This window comes from Pelophylax lessonae (assembly GCF_965119305.1).
Source record: "Pelophylax lessonae genome assembly, chromosome: 7".
In the NCBI taxonomy this organism is placed as follows: domain Eukaryota; kingdom Metazoa; phylum Chordata; class Amphibia; order Anura; family Ranidae; genus Pelophylax; species Pelophylax lessonae.
The window spans coordinates 182158622-182177162 of NC_138774.1; the positions used below are offsets into that span (position 1 = coordinate 182158622).

Sequence of the window (18541 nt, forward strand, 5' to 3'; positions counted from 1 at the left end):
CAGCTGACAGTGCTGACTCTGCAGCCTGTTGGATGGATCAATACTATGAGAAAGTCATTTCTGGACCTGTCTCACAGATTGGAGCACCTGGGTCTGATGCTACACATGGCCTTGCCAGGCCTTAGAACCTCAAGACAAACTTTTTCCCCTCTGCTCTACTAGGGGGTTAGGGGGGTCCAAACCCCACCATAGCATCCTGCCCAAGTGCCCAGCACTTTTATGCTGCTTGAGCAGCAGTAAGTGAAAAAAGTTGACAGAATGATTTGCACTGCAGCAATACACTGTGTGCAGCAATTTGCCAGGCTGGGTGACAAGTGTAATGATCTCTGCCTGTATTACCATTAGGTACTGAACACCATGCTCTATTTTTGGCACCTGGTTGTCTGCAGTGGAAGGAGCCTAGCTATCTCAGTTCTGCGTGTCTCCCTACAGTGTATGGTGTTTTGTGCTCTGTTTTTGTGTTTTTCATTGTTCTTGCTCTCTCTCAATAGCTTGAATGTGTTTAAATGTGTTTCTACTGTTTTAAAAGTGTATAAGGACCTTAAAATGCTTTTAAAAGTACCGTAAAAGTTATAAAAATATGCCTAGGGTATTTCTATTTTACGGATTTTTACTTATCACGGGTGGGTCTGGAACGTAATCCCCCGCGATGGAGGGGGGTATACTGTGTGTATATATATATATATATATATATCTGTATATTTTTTTATTTTCTTTGTAAAAATATCCGCCAGTGATCAGACATATGCTATCTCTGGAAGTTTGTCACTGATATGAACTGTGTTTATGTTCTAGGGATCTCCAGGCGAAAGAGGAGCTGCAGGGCCTGCTGGTCCAATTGGTTTACCTGGAAGACCCGGCCCACAAGGACCACCTGGACCAGCTGGTGAAAAGGGAGCTCCAGTAAGTACATTGATTGTTTTGTATATATAATCACACTATAGACATAAAGCAGGGATCTCCATGCAGTCAACCTGGTGTTACCTGGGTACCACCAAAATAATGCTATGGAATGACTACTCTGCATCAAATATATACACGTAGTTTTGAAGTACTGACACTAACTGTAACTGAGCCCCCTCATACGGTTTACATTTCCCGTAAGTATTTGTGAGCAGACAGCTCAAATAGAGCAATGTCTCTTCTACCTCTGCAGTCATATCAACAATATATTAGTATTTTTTGCTCTTTGGCGGTGATCAGCTTCAGGGCTAAAGTTCATGTCAAAGTAAACAATTGTTTCGTTTGTAAGGACATATTTTGTGAGACTGAAATACATGTGTGGAATGTAGCATTGAAGATGGTGTTCACTGCACAAACTGGAGCTCACATCAAGAAAAGGTAGGATTTCCTATTGATAAGAATGAAGTGGCTTTGGCCACTATCTTTAAAACCCCTAATTTTAAGCCCATCGTGCAATATTCACCTTAACTTGCAATCTGATCAGATTACTCTAAGTCATTTAGTGAATCTCTGTATCTGTGTAAAGAGCTCTGGGAATATTAGTTCAATAATATTGGAAAAAAAGGTCACATTTAAATTTGTACTTTTTTACCTTTAATACTATACTGTATAGGTGCCATCACTGTTTAAAAACTGCATCTTTTAACCTTGTGGTGTCAATTCGTTGCCATCAGCCTATCCACTGGACTAAGAATGGGTATTACTCCTACGTTGCCTTCTTCAGCTCCTGTACACAACCATAAAATCCCCCTTTCAGCTCCGGTGGTAACTTTGTCTGCAAACATTTTTTTGCCATCATTTTCGTCAGCTGCATGTTTTCAGTGATGAAAACTCAATAAAATTCAAATGTATTCAACTGACAAATCTATGACAAGAATCAATTCCAATTTTCGTCAACAAATGAAAACAAAACGGAAATGTTAGGGAGGGATGTTTACCCACCTGAAGCTCCACCTGTCTGTTAAGGCTCCATGCACACAGGGCGTCATAAAAACGAGCTCCAAAGCTGTTTCTTGACGCCGGTAAAAAGCAGCTGTAAAAACATGCTTTCAGTAGCTTTTTCCATTTGCGTTATTGCACGTTTGGCCAAGTAGCTTTTAGCAGCGTTTTTTCTGCCTCCATTCAAAATCAATGGTTCCCTATGGGAGCCTATTGATTTGAATGGAAGTCGCACCGCAAGTCGGATCAGGATGACCTGACTTGCGGCGCGACTTTCGCTGTGAGAATCTTGAGGGGGAACTCCACGCCAAAATGGGGAAAAAAAATTTTGGTCCCCCCCCAAAGTCCATACCAGACCCTTATCTGAGCATGCAGCCCGGGAGGCAAGGAAAGGGGAGGGGACGAGCGAGCGGCCCCACCCCCCCTGGACCATACCAGGCCACACGCCCTCAACATGGGGGGGTGTGGGTGCTTTGGGGCAGGGGGGGCTCTGCACCCCCCACCTCAAAGCACCTTGCCCCCATGTTGATGAGGACAAGGGCCTCATCCCCACAACCCTGGCCGGTGGTTGTGGGGGTCTGCGGGCAGGGGGCTCATCGGAGTCTGGAAGCCCCCTTTAACAAGGGGCCCCCCAGATCCCGGACCCCCTCCCTATGTGAATGGGTATGGGGTACACTGAACCCCTACCCATTCACCCCATCAAAGGCAGTTTGTGTAAATAACGACAGGAGACGTTTTGAAAAGTTTATTAAAAATCTTCATCCGGTCTTCTCCGCTCCGGTCTTCTCCCTCTCCGCTCTTCTGCCCTCAGCTCTTCTGCCCTCAGCTCTTCTGCCCTCAGCTCTTCTGCTCTTTTGCTCTTCTGCTCTTTTGCCTCCTCTGGTCTTCTTCTTCCTCCGGTCCTCCTCCGACGCTGTCACCGGTGATTATGCCGGTCTCCGGTCTCTGCAGCTTATTATATAGTCATAAGGGGGCAGGTCCTCGCCGAGAGGCCTTGCCCCTAATGGCTATATAACAAGCTGCAGAGACCGGCATAATCACTGGTGACAGCGTCGGAGGAGGACCGGAGGAAGAAGAAGACCAGAGGCGGCAGAAGAGCGAAGGGCAGAAGAGCGGAGGGCAGAAGAGCGGAGGGCAGAAGAGCTGAGGGCAGAAGAGCGGAGAGGGAGAAGAGCGGAGCGGAGAAGACCGAATGAAGATTTTTAATAAACTTTTAAAATGTCTCCTGTCGTTATTTATACACACTGCCTTTTATGGGGTGAATGGGTAGGGGTACAGTGTACCCCATACCCATTCACATAGGGAGGGGGTCCGGAATCTGGGGGGCCCCCTTGTTAAAGGGGGCTTCCAGATTCCGATGAGCCCCCTGCCCGTAGACCCCCACAACCACCGGCCAGGGTGTGAGGTTGTGGGGATGAGGCCCTTGTCCTCATCAATATGGGGGCAAGGTGCTTTGAGGTGGGGGGTGCAGAGCCCCCCCTGCCCCAAAGCACCCACACCCCCCCATGTTGAGGGCATGTGGCCTGGTATGGTCCAGTGGGGGTGGGGCCGCTCGCTCGTCCCCTCCCCTTTCCTTGCCTGCCGGGCTGCATGCTCGGATAAGGGTCTGGTATGGATTTTGGGGGGGACTCCACGCCATTTTTTCGGCATGGGGCTACCCTCAAATTCCATACCCTGGGGGGGGGGGGGAACCCCACGCCGTTTTTTCCCCCATTTTGGCGTGGAGTTCCCCCTTAAGATTCTCACAGCGCAAGTCGGATCATCCTGCGGTGCGACTTCCATTCAAATCAATAGGCTCCCATAGGGAACCATTGATTTTGAATGGAAGAAAAAAAACGTATAACGTGGCTTAACACACGTTAAGCAACGTTAATCAGCCTTTAGCATCAGACGTTTTTGCAGCTTGACGCTGCAGCTCTAGAACGCACAGTTCCTGGGTTTTTTTTTGGAGCTGTAAAACGCCTATGCTACTTGGAGCTCCTAAAAGCTCTATGTGTGCATGAGGCCATAGAATAACATGGATGGGCGTTCTGCAGCTGCAAAAAAAAAACGTCTGACGCTGCTAACAGCAGCTCCAAAAATGTCCAGTGTGCATGAGGCCTAAAGCCTCAGCCCCCTGACAAGCTGTAGTGGCTGAGAGGCGCAGGTTTCCTATGCCTGCCTGCTGCCTGGGAGTTCTGGAACAATGCCCTACAAACCATGTGGTAAGTGTTTCCCCTCCCAGCATGGTAGCAGTGCTTAGCACTATATATAATTACAGCCCCCCAGACTAGTTCTCTGCCCTGTGTATTCCCTCACGCCCATTTACTTCCCCATCCTCACTACATGTCATTAGATTTTTACTCCAGAAGTATGTAATGAGTTTGGAAATTCTAGAGAAACGCTTAAATAATGCAATGTAGTTTAACTAAACCCATTTGATTATAGTCGACTAAAATGTACTGGAGATTGTAGTAGAATAAACGAATTGTTGGTAACACGATACAGTGTCAGTCTGGGCATGGTGCTGGTGCTATACATCAGCAGCACAGTTGATAATGGGAGATTTTATATAAAGAAAAGATTCTAGGTATCTATGCTAGAAGAATTCATAAGTGAATGTAATATTTTTCCAGTTAATACATAACATGGCTAAAGGCTGGGATTAGCATGGAGTTTTGTTGTAAAGAGCCAATGATGAGAAATAAAATGGAGTGTGGATCATCACAAATTTACAGTTTGATCTGCTTCTAAAGTGTGACTTGTTTAGGTTCAGTCTGGAAGTCTAAACCTTAGTGCTGGAACTGGCAGCTGTCCATGCTCACATCTTTTCTGCTAATAGATTAATGATAAAGATCTTCTCTTCATCAGTCTCCCTGGTGTTATCTGACACTGGCCAGGTTCGGTGGGGCGGAAGTGTGGAGATTAAACAGGCCTCATTTATCGGTCCAGGCCTCAGTCCTGACTCTTGTGTGACCTGTGCTTTGAATCATATCACAAGCAAATCAGATTGCATTTTTTGATTTGCAGGAAGACATTACTGGCCTCTGTGTCAGTAGAGAGACCCAATGTGGCATGATAAGTTTAACGACTGCATGATCTGTGCCATATTGTGACGAGACAGCGGCATGTTCCAGTCCAATCGGACATTAATGTTGATAGTTTCTTGTGATTAAAGGGGCCCTTTTAATGGCTGGGAAGTTTTTTTAGGCTTGCTTTGGCATATTAAAAGATGTCAGACCCAGAGCTAGAAGAACAACTTTATAAGGGCCATGGCTGTAGGGAGTTCACAGACTACACTTGTCAGATGAAAAGAGCCATTTGTTTTATTTATAGTCCTTTATGGTCAGCTCACAGGATTCATAATATGGCAGAGCTATTCAGCCACACATGGCTCATAGCTTAAACAGTCCAGCATGCAAGGCCACTAAATAGGCTCTTTACTTCATTAGTGATAATGAGTGGCTCACATTTCAAGTCAGGATTTATTTTTTTTCAGTTTAGCCTGTCTATTGTAATTGTTATTTATAGAGAAAACAAAATGTCTGTTTCAGCATTACAACTTCCTCGATCAGCACATTAATTTTTTTTTTTTTGAAAAACAGAGATGTTATTGTGAAAATAGATAAACCAACATGGTACAGGTAGAAATCAAAGTTTGAACAAAAACTTTTGTTAAAGTGCAATCACAAATAAATGGGAGAACAGGTTACCTAAATGCAGAGGGATAGAGCAGTACGGGCAATTCAGTACAACAAAGCACGGCATACATACAGGCAGAGCAGTGTAGAGAATGAGAGCAATATCAGGTACATGTGGCCGAATTCTGGAGCCATCTGTCCCAAATCTTGTTGTATTTAGTGGGACATCTCCGGTTCTTATACATAATTCTATGGTACGGCAAGACAGAGTTTACTTCCTTCAGCCAGTGTTGGAAATCTGGGGGGTTCTCCCTCATCCACTGTCTAGCCACCAGCTTTCTAGCTATAAAGAGCGTGTGTTGTAGAAATGTATTCGTGAATTTATTCATGTCTTCATCTGGGTAAATACCCAGTAAGCACTGTTTGGGGTCTAGCTGGAGGGGGGATCCTATAGTGTCGTGCAGGAAAGCCACTATCTGTTTCCAGTAGGCCTGTATTCAGGGACAATACCAGAGTAGATGGTAAAATGTGCCTGGGGATACGTGGCTCATTGGGCTGTCCCGGGAGAGGCCAGGCCTGTATCTGGCCAGCCTGACAGGATGGAGGTAAGTACGGTGAACTATGAACAGTTGGGTTAGTCTGTCAGACAGTTTGGGTGACGACTTCTGGCAGGTCTCAAGGGCCTCACACCAATCCTCATCCTCCATTTCGCCCACCTCCGGTTCCCAGCCAGCTTTAACAGCGTACGCTATGGTAGTGGAGGAAGGCGAGTGTAATGCAGAGTACAGAATAGAAATCAGGTGGCTAGGCTCAGTACTCTGAACTATCTCTAGAATTGGCAGGGATTCCAGAGGGGGCATAGCTGTCTGGACCTGGGCCTGGAAGGAATGTCTAAGCTGGTAATAGCGAAACAACATGTAGTCCTGGAGTGAGTGGGAGGCGCGCAATTCTTCAAAGGTGCCAAGGGTGGACCTCCTTACAATGTGTGAAAGGTAATATACACCTCTACCACCCCACATCTCCGAGTCTGGCACCGAGCGGAACTCCGGGAGAGTCCCATTATGCCACAGAGGGGTAAGGGTATGCAACGGGGGGTATCGATCCGCACATTCATACACTATTTCTGGGTGGATCAAAACAGCAGAAATATCTGCTAAGATTTATATCATTCATGCCATAGACACAAATGTTACAAAATATTTTCTACAATAAAATGTACAGAAAATAATTCCAGCCATGAAAGGGAACTGTAGACAAACGCATATCATGCATAAGAAATAGTTCATGCAATGGCCCTAGCTACCTGTGTCTGGTTTCATTGGATGTTCCACACAGGACCCCCTGTAACTGTTATAAGTGTGTTTGTTTTATTGGTGTAACAGTTTTCTTTCTCTATGGTTAGTGCCTGATTTCCTCACAATTGTCTATTGTAACTTCAGGGAGAAAAAGGTCCCCAGGGACCAGCTGGACGTGATGGTATCCAAGGTCCTGTTGGTCTCCCAGGCCCAGCTGGACCAGTTGGTCCTCCAGGAGAAGATGGAGATAAGGTAAAAAGAAATATGAAAAACACTCCTAGAGCAGGTTTCTATGTATTTGCTGTTAGCTGATTGGGAAAGGATGCAGTAAATGCCAGTGGATTTGATGTGAAACAATCACAAGCTTCTAAAAAGTATTTGTAATATTTACCCTAACTTGACTTAGGTTGAGCCAGGCTTACCTGACTGAGCATTATTTCGCTTTCATTTTTTTTTTTACTTGTTTTGCTCAGCTTTGTTCTTTGTGTTTTTGTTTTAATTTTCTAATTGTACTTAATAGCCGGTTGCAACTGTGTTATTGTGCCTTGTGTGCCGTACGTTCGGCATAATGTTTGTAATATGCAAAGCCATAAATAAAGAATGAAAAAGAAAAATTGTACCCTAACAATTAACTTCTATTTTTGCTCCAATTTCTTCTGTTAAATATAATATTGAAAGTATTTTAATATATCTGTTCGAAGTGCAAAAAAATACCTGTTAATCATTTCAGAAATTCAGAGTTGTTCTGTTCACATTTCCTGTGTTATCTCAAGGAGTCTAATTAGCCCTCAAAATTATTTTCTTGGACTACAGATAAGTTAGTGTCTATGTTGTAGAGATGAGGAGAGTGGAAGGATTTGAGTAGTTTAGCAAAAGACAACTGGACAAGGCTTGCACTATTCAGTCCACAAAAATGCTGGGTTTTCAACCCAGAACAGGACTTAGCAGCTGAGTGAATTTCTGGCATATCAAGAGGTACTTGTATTTCTGTACTTGCAGGGTATAGGGATAAAACATGCAAAACGTGCATGTATTGCAGAGATACTGCACTGACATATACTTTAAAGCAAACTTGTTCTGTAGAGCTTCTAGCCCCCGAATTATTTTAATAGAGTGTATATATTTACTGATTGAACCAAATGAGCATGAAAGATAACTCTGATTCAAATCTCGTCATCATAGTTAATTGGTTGAATAACTTGAACAGAACCATTGTGAATACATTTGCTTTTAGGCCTGCTTATACAGGCATGTGGCATTTTTTTTCACCCTGTAGAAGCAACTCTGTTAGCCTATGTGTCCAGGTACATTTGGGCATTTACAGGCTAAAAAACAAAATCACGGGTGCATTTTTGAGAGATACTTTCCGGCAGAAAAAAAGGTTTGACATACCTAAACATGGTGTTTAGGTGTGTCAAACATTTAAGTGAACATTTTTCTACTGTTTTGGGGAAAAATGCTGATGCTAAACACATGCACAATATGCTCCATAGGGATGTTTTTTTTGCTGCTTTTTTCTGCCAGCATTTCTGCAATTTTTTTTGCTGTCTAATGTGCATGGACTACAGTCTTAGCGTAACTACAGTTGTTCTGATTTATTCACGACAGCACTATTCTGCAATCAAGCGTATAGTATAGTATATAATATATAGTGTAGGTGCCACAAATTGCATAAATAAACATGGTGTGTGGTTTCTTTGTTCCAGGGTGAGATTGGAGAGCCAGGACAGAAAGGAAACAGGGGTGACAAAGGGGAGCAGGTAACAGTCGTGGTTCATCTCTATGAATGTTTTTTTTTTTCTTTTAAGAACAAATTGAATAACCTTGTATTTTTTTTTTTTTTTTCATCACAGGGCCCACCTGGACCTTCAGGACCCCAGGGACCTATTGGTCAGCCGGGTCCATCAGTGAGTAACCTAAAGTTATTAAATTATCTGTTGATGTAGCCCATGGATTCTTTAATTATAAATTCTGTTTTCTAATTCCCTTCCAGGGAGCAGATGGAGAGCCTGGACCCCGAGGACAGCAAGGCTTGTTTGGTCAGAAAGGTGATGAAGGTCCCAGAGGTTTCCCCGGACCACCAGGCCCAGTTGGGCTCCAGGTGATTATGATATGAAGTTTAGAAAGAGACTTTCCTGCAGAGGGAATTAAATTAATCTTCACCAGGCCAGCAGTCTAAAACCGGCATAGCGATATTCATTAGGTACAATAAGAGACAACTTCAGGGAAGCCCACCTTGGCACTTCAAGCCAAAAAATATCCAAAAAGGAAAATAAATTCTGACAAGGTTCCATGAATCTTTAATATCTACTCCCTTCCATATATTTCCTGCCTGTCGGTCTTCCCTTTGTCATCCTGCAGGACACTCATCGATAAAGCTACCTACCGTTCTTGAATTCCATGAAGGATTTGCAGACCTAAGGTTGCAAATGATCATAGCCCTCTATAATAGAAAACTGTGTCCTTTTAAGTTTTTACTTAACTTGTTTTTCACCTTTCTGTGTTATTCGTTACTGAAGAGAAGAATTTCAAATGCAAAACGAAAGAGTTAACATTTCAGTTGCTTACATTTGTCACCACAGTATCTTTAGTCTGTTGTACTCTTCTGTGACACTGTTATTGTTGTTCAGTTGGGAGCTGCTCAGTGGCAAATTGCCCTTATAAATTATTTGAAGAGGTTGCCAACTCTAGGTTATGTGTATCCATGAATTTAAAACATCAACTGGGCGATTTTCGATTGACTGTGAAAATGTAAAATCATTAGGCCCCCATGCATACAGGAAGTTTTTTTTTTTTTCCATACACATTTAGGCACGTCCAGCGTTAAACACCTATGTCTGTATGGACACTTAGGTTAACATTGAGGGGTGTTTAGAATCAGAAAAAAAATGTCAAAGTGCCTTTAAAAGCAACCTTCAAAATGTCCTTTGTGCATGAGGCCTTTTGATGAATTAGAAGCCAAAGCTAGAACCTTCAGATATATGCTTATTTTTATCTTTGTGCTGCCCCAAGAAATATTTCCATCAATTAGAGTGAATAATAACATGTAGACAAAGGGTATAACCAAAGGTTGCAGGGTCTTTACAAACATTTATTTGACATCTTCATTGCTTGTCTCAATTTACCCCAAGGTGGAAAATTAACCACTTCTGGACTGGAAGGATTTACCCCCTAAATGACCAAGCCATTTTTTTTGTGATATGGCACTGCGTTATTTTAACTGACAATTGCGCTGTCGTGCGATGTTGTACCCAAATAAAATTGATGTCCTTTTTTTCCCACAAATAGAGCTTTCTTTTGGTGGTATTTGAATACCTCTGCAGGGTTTATTTTTTGTGCTATAAACAAAAAAAGAGCAGCAATTCTGAAAAAAAAACAATATTTTTTACTTTCTATTATACAACATTCCCAATAACAAAAAATTTAAATCAAAATCTTTCATCGTTTTAGTTTTTTAGAATTTAGTATTCTGCCACATATTTTTGGTAAAAAAAATCTCGATAAGTGTATATTGATTGGTTTGCGCAAAAGTTATCACGTCTACAAACTAGGGGAAAGATTTATGTCATTTTTGTTTATTTTTTTAATAGTAATGGCAGCGATCAGCAATTTTTAGTGGAACTGTGACATTGTGGCAGGCAGATTGGACACCTAACTGACATTTTTGGCACTTTTGGGAGGACCAGTGACATTACTACAGTAATCAGTACTAAAAATATGCACTGTTACTGTACTAGTGACACCGGCAGGGAAGGGGGAATCAAAGTGTTAAATGTATCCCTAGGGGTGCTTTCTAACTGTGGGGGTGGGTGGGTGATTGGGCCTTCTGCATGAACACAGAGACCCGTGTTCCTAAATAAGACCCGTGTTCCTAATAACACTGCTGTTCTGTCTCCACAGGGAGCGATCGCGGGTGCCCAGCGGCAATCGCAGCCGTCAGACCCACTGATCAGCTTCCCCTGTGGCTAATGGGCGCGCTAGCGGTCCCATGAAGCGATATACAGTTACGTCATTTTGCGGGACAGAGCTAAGAGGTTAAAATAATGTAAAAAAATGTCACCTTTTCTCTCCTTCTAAGCATATTAGGGGTCAGTTTGGGACGTTGCTGCTTCATTTTTAGTTTATCTTTGCAGAATTTATGTCATAAACGTACCTTGAAGAAAGTCACTCACGAGCATTCACCATACATCCTAAATTTGCCATCATATGATATACATCCTCCATGTAGCTACGCTGTATACCACAACATTTTAACCGCCATTCCAGTTTCATGAATGGCGATGCTATGGTTAGCACTGTTGCATTAGAGAACTGGGTTGTTTGGTTCAGTTCCCTCCACACAAACTCCTTGCCTGGGGATTGTATGAAGAAAATCAAACTGTGATATAAAGCAGGGTCTAATATTGATTAGGATTCTCTGTAAAACACTTTGTAACATATTGGAATTATGTAAATGAGTGATATTTCTGCAGAAACATATTCTGTGCATTAAGGCCCTGTTCACACCTGAGCGATTTTCTACTTGAAGCTTGTAGCTCTAAAATGCTCAACAAGCCAAATCCCATTCATTTCAATGGCCCCGGTTCACATATGAGCATTCTGTTGACTAAATCCAAACACCTGTTGCTCAAAAAAGTACATGAGGTACTTTTTGGCAAATTACAAGCGTTTTTTGCCCCATAGACTTCAATAGAAACGCCTGACTTGAGTGTTTTACCAGCGTTTTTTCACCCGTTTTCTGCTCACACAGCAGCTCTCCACCCCTAATTTCCTCTCCCTCTCCCCCCCTAGTGCTTTTTATTGGCTAAACACCAATGCCTGAAACTGTAAAATGCTTGTATTATGCTTCTAAAACGCTTTAAAAACGATTGTTAAAAGCTGCAAAAAATCCCCCAAAAAACGCCAGTAAATTGCTTTGCTCAGGTGTGAATGCAGCCTTAGTTAGTAAACTGATACCATGTATGTTTGTGTTTGCCATAGGGCTTGCCCGGACCTCCAGGTGAGAAGGGAGAAACAGGCGATGTCGGTCAGATGGTAAGTAAAATAGTGTGCATTCTTTCCTGTTATATGTGATATATACTGTAGATGTGTAATATTAAGACATTTAGCTGTAAATTTGCAATTCTAGGGATTATTCTGATTTTTCATTATGTCTGTTAAAAACAAGACCATTTCTATGTTTCCTACATAACCCATAATAGCACAACTGAGGAACTGTCTGTTTACTTCTCCATTAGAATCAAACAAATCCCCAGCCCGGTACAGTAACTCTGCAGAGACACTGCAGCGCTGGAATACATCAAACATTACAGCTTTGTAATTGCTCACAGTCTGATTGATCCCACTCATAGCGCACACCGTGCACTAACAGCAAGACAAAGGAAACATCTAAAATTATGTATCTCACAAAAGGAGAGCGTTAATAAATCCCTGATTTCCAGCTTATTGGAGCTGAATATTTCAAACACACATAAAACAAGAAATATCTGTGCTGATTGGGGATTTACACAACACTGGAAACAGCTTGTGCATATAAAATCTGTGAGGTGATCAGAAATATGCATTTTCCAATTTTGATCGCAGACAGCAAAGGAATGTATAAAGACTTTATATACAGTTTCTTTTGTGTATTCTGTCAGGGTTAAAATTATTGCATAATATTATAATGTAGTAAGTGGAGTTCTAGTTTACTTTTCACATGGTTAACATTGTAGCTCTCTGAGCTGTGCTGATAAGTGCCGGCTCACACTACCGCGGCAAGACTTCTGGGGCGACCTGTGAAGTCGCATGCACCGCGACTTCGGCGCGACTTGCACGGACTTCATATAATGAATGTCAATGCAAGTCGCTCCGATTATAATGTAGTAAGTGAAGCTATAGTTTACTTTTCACATGGTTAACATTGTAGCTCTCTGAGCTGTGCTGATAAGTGCCGGCTCACACTACTGCGGCAAGACTTCGGGTGCGACCTGTGAAGTCGCGTGCACCGCCACTTCGGCACGACTTGCACGGACTTCATATAATGAATGTCAATGCAAGTCGCTTCGATGTCGCCCCGGAGTAGTACAGGAACTATTTTCTAAGTCGGAGCGACTTGAGTCACTCCTATTAGAACGGTTCCCGTAGCACTGCATGGACTGCGACTTGTCAGGCTGACCAGTTGCCTGACAAGTCGCGGTAGTGTGAATGGGCACTTAAAGCTCACTGTTTATAGAACTCAACTAATTGTTACTGTCGTGACTTCTCACTGATCACATAGCTTAGTAGGGACATACAGTATACATGCATATACGAAAAGTAAAAAAATAATATATATATCTATATATATATATATATATATATATATATATCTATATATATATATATATATATATAGATATATATATATATATATATATACAGTATATATAATAAAAGATCATTTTAAAAATATAGAAGCTTAAAAAAATTAAACTTTCCTAAAACCATTATACTGTAATTTCTATTTAGAGTAAATGTATTATGAGAGAACACATTTTGGATTTTCTGTCAGATAAACATGATGTTTTACCGGCTAATCTTAAATATGTTGCTGAAAAAGACTGTTTACAGAGCTATATACATCATAATATCGCAGATTACACACACAATCTCTAATCAGAGTGACAGCAAAGCACTTTTGCTGTGCTCTCTCTCTCCGAGATCAAAAAATTGCCTAAATCTCATGCAAGCCTAAATACATTATATTGTGTTTACAAAACCTTCCCATATTTTTAACTATGCAACTTTGATTTAAATAATACCTGGTGATTCTGCCATGAAGGTTCTTGTTCAGGCACTCTTCTTATAGTGTGACAACTGTCTCAAGAGTTGTTCTCACAAGTTGCCACTATGACACACGCAGACATAGTGGTGTAGACAAGCAGACAAGTGGTGTAGACAAGTGGCCATGTAGACACATTGTGCAAGCATGACCCATTGTCACTATCAGGAAGCTGGTTTGGGGTATAATATATTTTTGTTAAAGTTCCTAATGGCAGAGCTTATCAGCCTTTGAAAATTATGTCTGACACTGGAGGGGGGAGCTTCCAATATATGCAAATCTTTCTGCAAATCTGATCTCTCAAAGCAGACATTCAGAATGATATTGTGTGTGTTTGATCTGTTTAAAGTGAACCTGTCAGTTCCCTTATCGTCCTATATTAACCATGGGACTTAAATGCAGGCCATTCCTCTGAAAGAACCTGGGGTCTCTGATATGTACATTTCCACACTCGTCCTCAGTGTTTAAGTCTGACCCCACACTCTTTCCATCCTAAACTAAACTTTTCTAATGGCTCATTACTATGATAGGTGCTGCCAGTTTAAAAAGAAGAGCACTTAGCAAAATTGGAATACATTACGAGGATGCTGTATTCATGTTTTCATAATCATTGTGTCATTGCAACTGAGATATCAAGATGTGAATTATGGGAGTGAAGTTTGTTTTTATTCCTGATTCAGACCTATTCAGTTGTGACATACTGCGCTGGAATGGCCACTCAGATCCTAATGTTTTATAGACTGTAGTCCTAACATTACTGACTCCATTTGGTAAAATTCATTTTGTGTGTTTTTGTTCCTATCTTCTCAACTGCATGCCATCTCTGCTTACAGGGTCCACCAGGTCCACCTGGCCCAAGGGGGCCCAACGGTTCACCAGGAGCTGATGGCCCACAAGGTCCTCCAGGAGGAATTGGAAATCCTGGACCTGCTGGAGAGAAGGTAGATTGTCTTTGTAATCAGTTGCAATGATTAGTGGGATTGAATTTTACAGCTAACTCCACTTGTGTTTACAGGGTGACCCTGGAGAGTCTGGCGAACCTGGTCTTCCTGGAGAGCTTGGGCCACCAGTAAGTAAAGATAGTTTGGATTTCCCACTGGATTTTTACAGGGCAATATCAGCAGAAATATTCCAAATAACAGCCATCTATTGTCTTACCACATTAAAATACAGTAAACATAAAATGTCCAGTTGATGTATTTATGTATATGCATCTGTTTGCAGGTGAGTTAGGGGTTGTAGGGATATTTCTAAATTTTCTTTAGCTTACGCCCAGGTCTTCTGAGAGATTTCAAGACTTCTCAGGTTAGTTGGAGATAAAATACTTATGTTTTTAATTTAGTTTAGGGCCTCCTCTTAGTTAGAAATATCTTGTACAGCTGCATTGACAGAACCCCAGTCAGCATCCATATAAGATCCTTAAACCACTTCCAGACTAAACTCAGAAATCCTAAGGAGAAAACTTGCTTACATTTGATCATTACCTACAGCTCACAAACATAGTTAAAGCTAGGAATGGAGAGTAATCAATAAGATACAAGCCTTCTACAGAAACTCAAATTGTAAAGACTACTAATGGGTTGACTAAATGTTTAAATACATAGTATTTCACAAACGTATCAACAGTTTTTTTGGGGTTTTTCATTTTATAGGGTCCAAAAGGGGAAAGAGGAGAAAAAGGAGAAGCAGGTCTTCAAGGATCAGCTGGTCCAGCTGGTCCAAAAGGACCTCCTGGGGATGATGGTCCTAAAGGTAGCCCTGTAAGTACAAGTCCATCCATGGTCTTCTCCTGTTTGGTATATGGATTAAGCTGCATGTTGTTAACATACTTCTTTTACTGCTTTTAAGGGTCCAGTTGGATTTCCTGGAGACCCTGGCCCCCCTGGTGAACCTGGTCCTTCAGTGAGTACACACCACACTAGACAATTCTACAGTTTTACCATGTTTTCAAATGTAAAGCTATATTATCCAATAATCAATGATAGTCAATGTAACAATATTTGGGGGAAAATTAAAGTCCATGTATTGTAAAAAGCTTTTAAAAATGTTCCTCATCTCTAAACATTAGGGTCAGGATGGACCCCCTGGCGACAAAGGAGATGATGGTGAATCAGGACAGCCGGTGAGTATAAATACTGTCGTACGTTTTCTATTAAAAGGAAATAAAAAAAAAAAAAAAGCATTTGGTAACCTGTTTTACATTCTGTCCACCAGGGATCACCAGGACCTACTGGAGAGCCAGGTCCATCTGGCCCCCCTGGGAAAAGGGTAAGTATCTAAAAGTCCAACAACCATCATTAAGCTCACTGATAAGAAAACAATGGAAAAAGAAAAAGAAAACAATGGACCAGTCAGAACATAAAGAAACATGGATCAAAATTCCCTGCTGTGCTGGCTGAGATTGAATCCATAACTTGGCAAGGCTGATTGTACCCAAGTCGGTCCAAAGATCGACTTGGGTACAACCAGCCTGTCAGATTTTTTACATGCGATTACTGCCAGCGGCTATAGCCACTAGCAGTAATCATTGTGTTCTGCCAGCCGGGAAGGCTCCCTGCCCCCACCCTGTGGTGGAAGGAAAGCAAATCTAATTGTCTATGGCCTAATTAAGTTTTGTCTTTAAATGTTTTTGCTCTCAAATACACTCTTTTCACTTATGCAGTCCTTTTAAAGTCATTAATTACATTTTCCACTAGTAGTCTAGGTAGCCGGTGGGGAACTAGTGGCACAGGGTCTGTAGAGGTGCACACACTGAAAAGTGTTCTAATTTGAGACAATCATATACACAGAAGGGGGTGGGTGTTTCACAAGAATATTTCTTTACAAATATTGTAGCTGGTAAAACATTTTGTATATTTAGTGGTTTGAATGGAGTTGCCTTTTTTCTTTTATTTTTAGGGCCCACCTGGTCCAGCAGGTCCAGAAGGACGACAAGGAGAGAAGGGTGCAAAGGTAAAGTGGGTTTACCTTTGATGTATGGTGGTAAGTTTTTATCACGTACTAACAATCTAATTTTTCTGAACCAGGGTGAACCAGGCTTAGAAGGTCCTCCTGGCAAAACCGGTCCTGTTGGTCCTCAAGGCCCTCCTGGAAAACCTGGACCCGAGGGACTAAGAGGTATTCCTGGACCTGTGGTAAGTAGTCCTTTACATGGAGGTCACATGCTAACTATAAGAGTCACCAAGTCTCAAGTTTTATAAAATATAACATTTTTTTCTTACAGGGTGAGCAAGGTCTGCCAGGATCAACTGGTGCTGACGGCCCACCTGGTCCTATGGTAACTTATTAACTTCATACTAGATTCTTCAATTCTTATGATTATTTACTCCATGAATTAGTATTTTCTATGCAGTTGAGGGGGTTAGCTCCTAAGGACATCCTTTTTTTTTTTTTTTTTTTTTTTTTTTTTTAATTACAAACACCTTATTAAGAACTATGAGATTTTCAAATATATTTTAAATCTCAAAAATGTCTGTTTTCGGAAGGCTATCCTGGCCTGACTCAAACCTGAGAATTAGGTTCCACAGTATCCATTTAGGGCATCTCTTGTACACATTGTTGTACCTAGAGGATTTGCCATTCATGGGAAGATTTGTTTTTACACCCCCCTCCTGTATGCACCAAAATTATTTTCAGTAATAATCATGAAATTAAACAAATACTAATTCTAACTAAATTAAAGTTTAAAAAAGAAACAGAAACTATTTTCTTTAGCTAAACACTGAATTTGTAATCATGCCAACAGGAACAAAATAGGATTCAAGAGTTCATCTCTGCAAAACATGGGGATAACATCACTTTTGTAATATAGTGACAGGTCTGCAGGGGATTACATTATATTAACTACATCCCCTTTTAAACCCGTACATCCCTAAGGATCTGAGCAGTTTTTACATTTCTGCGATGAACCAGTTTATTCAGTGATAACTTTGTCATTACTTAAGATAAAAAAAAAGTAACAAAATAAAAAAATGCTATTTTTTCTTTGTAACCATTATTTGTTTAAAAAATTGTTTTACTGTAGAATAAAAGTATAAGTGCCAGTTCACACTATAGTGATGTCAGACATTGCATGTGATTCGCACCCCACTGCCCTGCAAATCATATGCGATGTCTGTGCGATGCAAATTTAGCCATACAGATTGTATGGCTAAATTCGCTTCACATTCAGACCAAAGTCGTGCAGGACCCTTTTTTTGCTCTGCGCCAGAATCGGATCGCATGGGTGTTCCCACCTATGCGATTCGATTCCTGTCTGATTTAACAGTGAATTCGCACCAGTGAGAACCAGCACTTAATAAAATAAATATGCAGATGAATGAAACAGAGTAGATACGAAAGTAAAAATGTTACTTTGTATCTTTTTATTTTGACCAAAGTTTGTTGATAACTGAATTAGATGGTTCTTTTTTTTTAGAGCTGCTGTATGGTGACCGCAACTCCAAGCTTCCTTTTCAGAGCCAAGGGTTGCCCACAATTGGGAGGGTGGATATGGCAGTGGTGCAGAAGGACTGGACGTGATACACATGTCCTTTGTACTTTGATTACTTTTTTTGGCATGTGTAGCACATCAAGTGACCTCAGCTGGTTAATATGGTCTTCTAAGCAGCAATGACTTGACAATACAAACATAAAAAAGACCATTTTGACAATACATGTGCTACTAATGGGCAATCGTAAACAGTGGGGTTGATGGCTAAAATATGTGGGCAACAAATAGATAATTGTTACAACATGTGGGTAATATGGAAAATGGACCATTATTTAAGTACAGGGGTATTCATAATAACTGGTGACAATACCTTGCTCCCAGGCAGTGGGCCATATGGTCAGTAAAAATAGGGTTCTTTTACGTTTGTCATCAGTGGGAAATGGAATACCCCTGACCATTGACAGCCCATGTAAGAGGTATTCTCCCTTCT

The 18541-nt window shown here is 41.4% G+C and overlaps 1 protein-coding gene across 3 annotated transcripts in view; it reads left to right on the forward strand.

Moving 5' to 3' along the window:
* The window catches only part of COL5A1 (collagen type V alpha 1 chain), a 275391-nt gene that overhangs the window by 220774 nt on the left and 36076 nt on the right, over positions 1-18541 (forward strand). For 2 of the 3 annotated variants that reach the window (XM_082264614.1, XM_082264613.1), the window contains exons 42-56: positions 796-903; positions 6962-7069; positions 8524-8577; positions 8671-8724; positions 8811-8918; positions 11798-11851; positions 14453-14560; positions 14635-14688; positions 15272-15379; positions 15468-15521; positions 15688-15741; positions 15834-15887; positions 16518-16571; positions 16646-16753; positions 16843-16896. In XM_082264614.1, coding sequence (XP_082120740.1) covers positions 796-903; positions 6962-7069; positions 8524-8577; positions 8671-8724; positions 8811-8918; positions 11798-11851; positions 14453-14560; positions 14635-14688; positions 15272-15379; positions 15468-15521; positions 15688-15741; positions 15834-15887; positions 16518-16571; positions 16646-16753; positions 16843-16896 — 1134 coding nt within the window. The remainder of the gene's footprint in view (positions 1-795; positions 904-6961; positions 7070-8523; positions 8578-8670; positions 8725-8810; positions 8919-11797; positions 11852-14452; positions 14561-14634; positions 14689-15271; positions 15380-15467; positions 15522-15687; positions 15742-15833; positions 15888-16517; positions 16572-16645; positions 16754-16842; positions 16897-18541) is intronic. The other variant, XM_082264615.1, reaches the window with a different exon arrangement.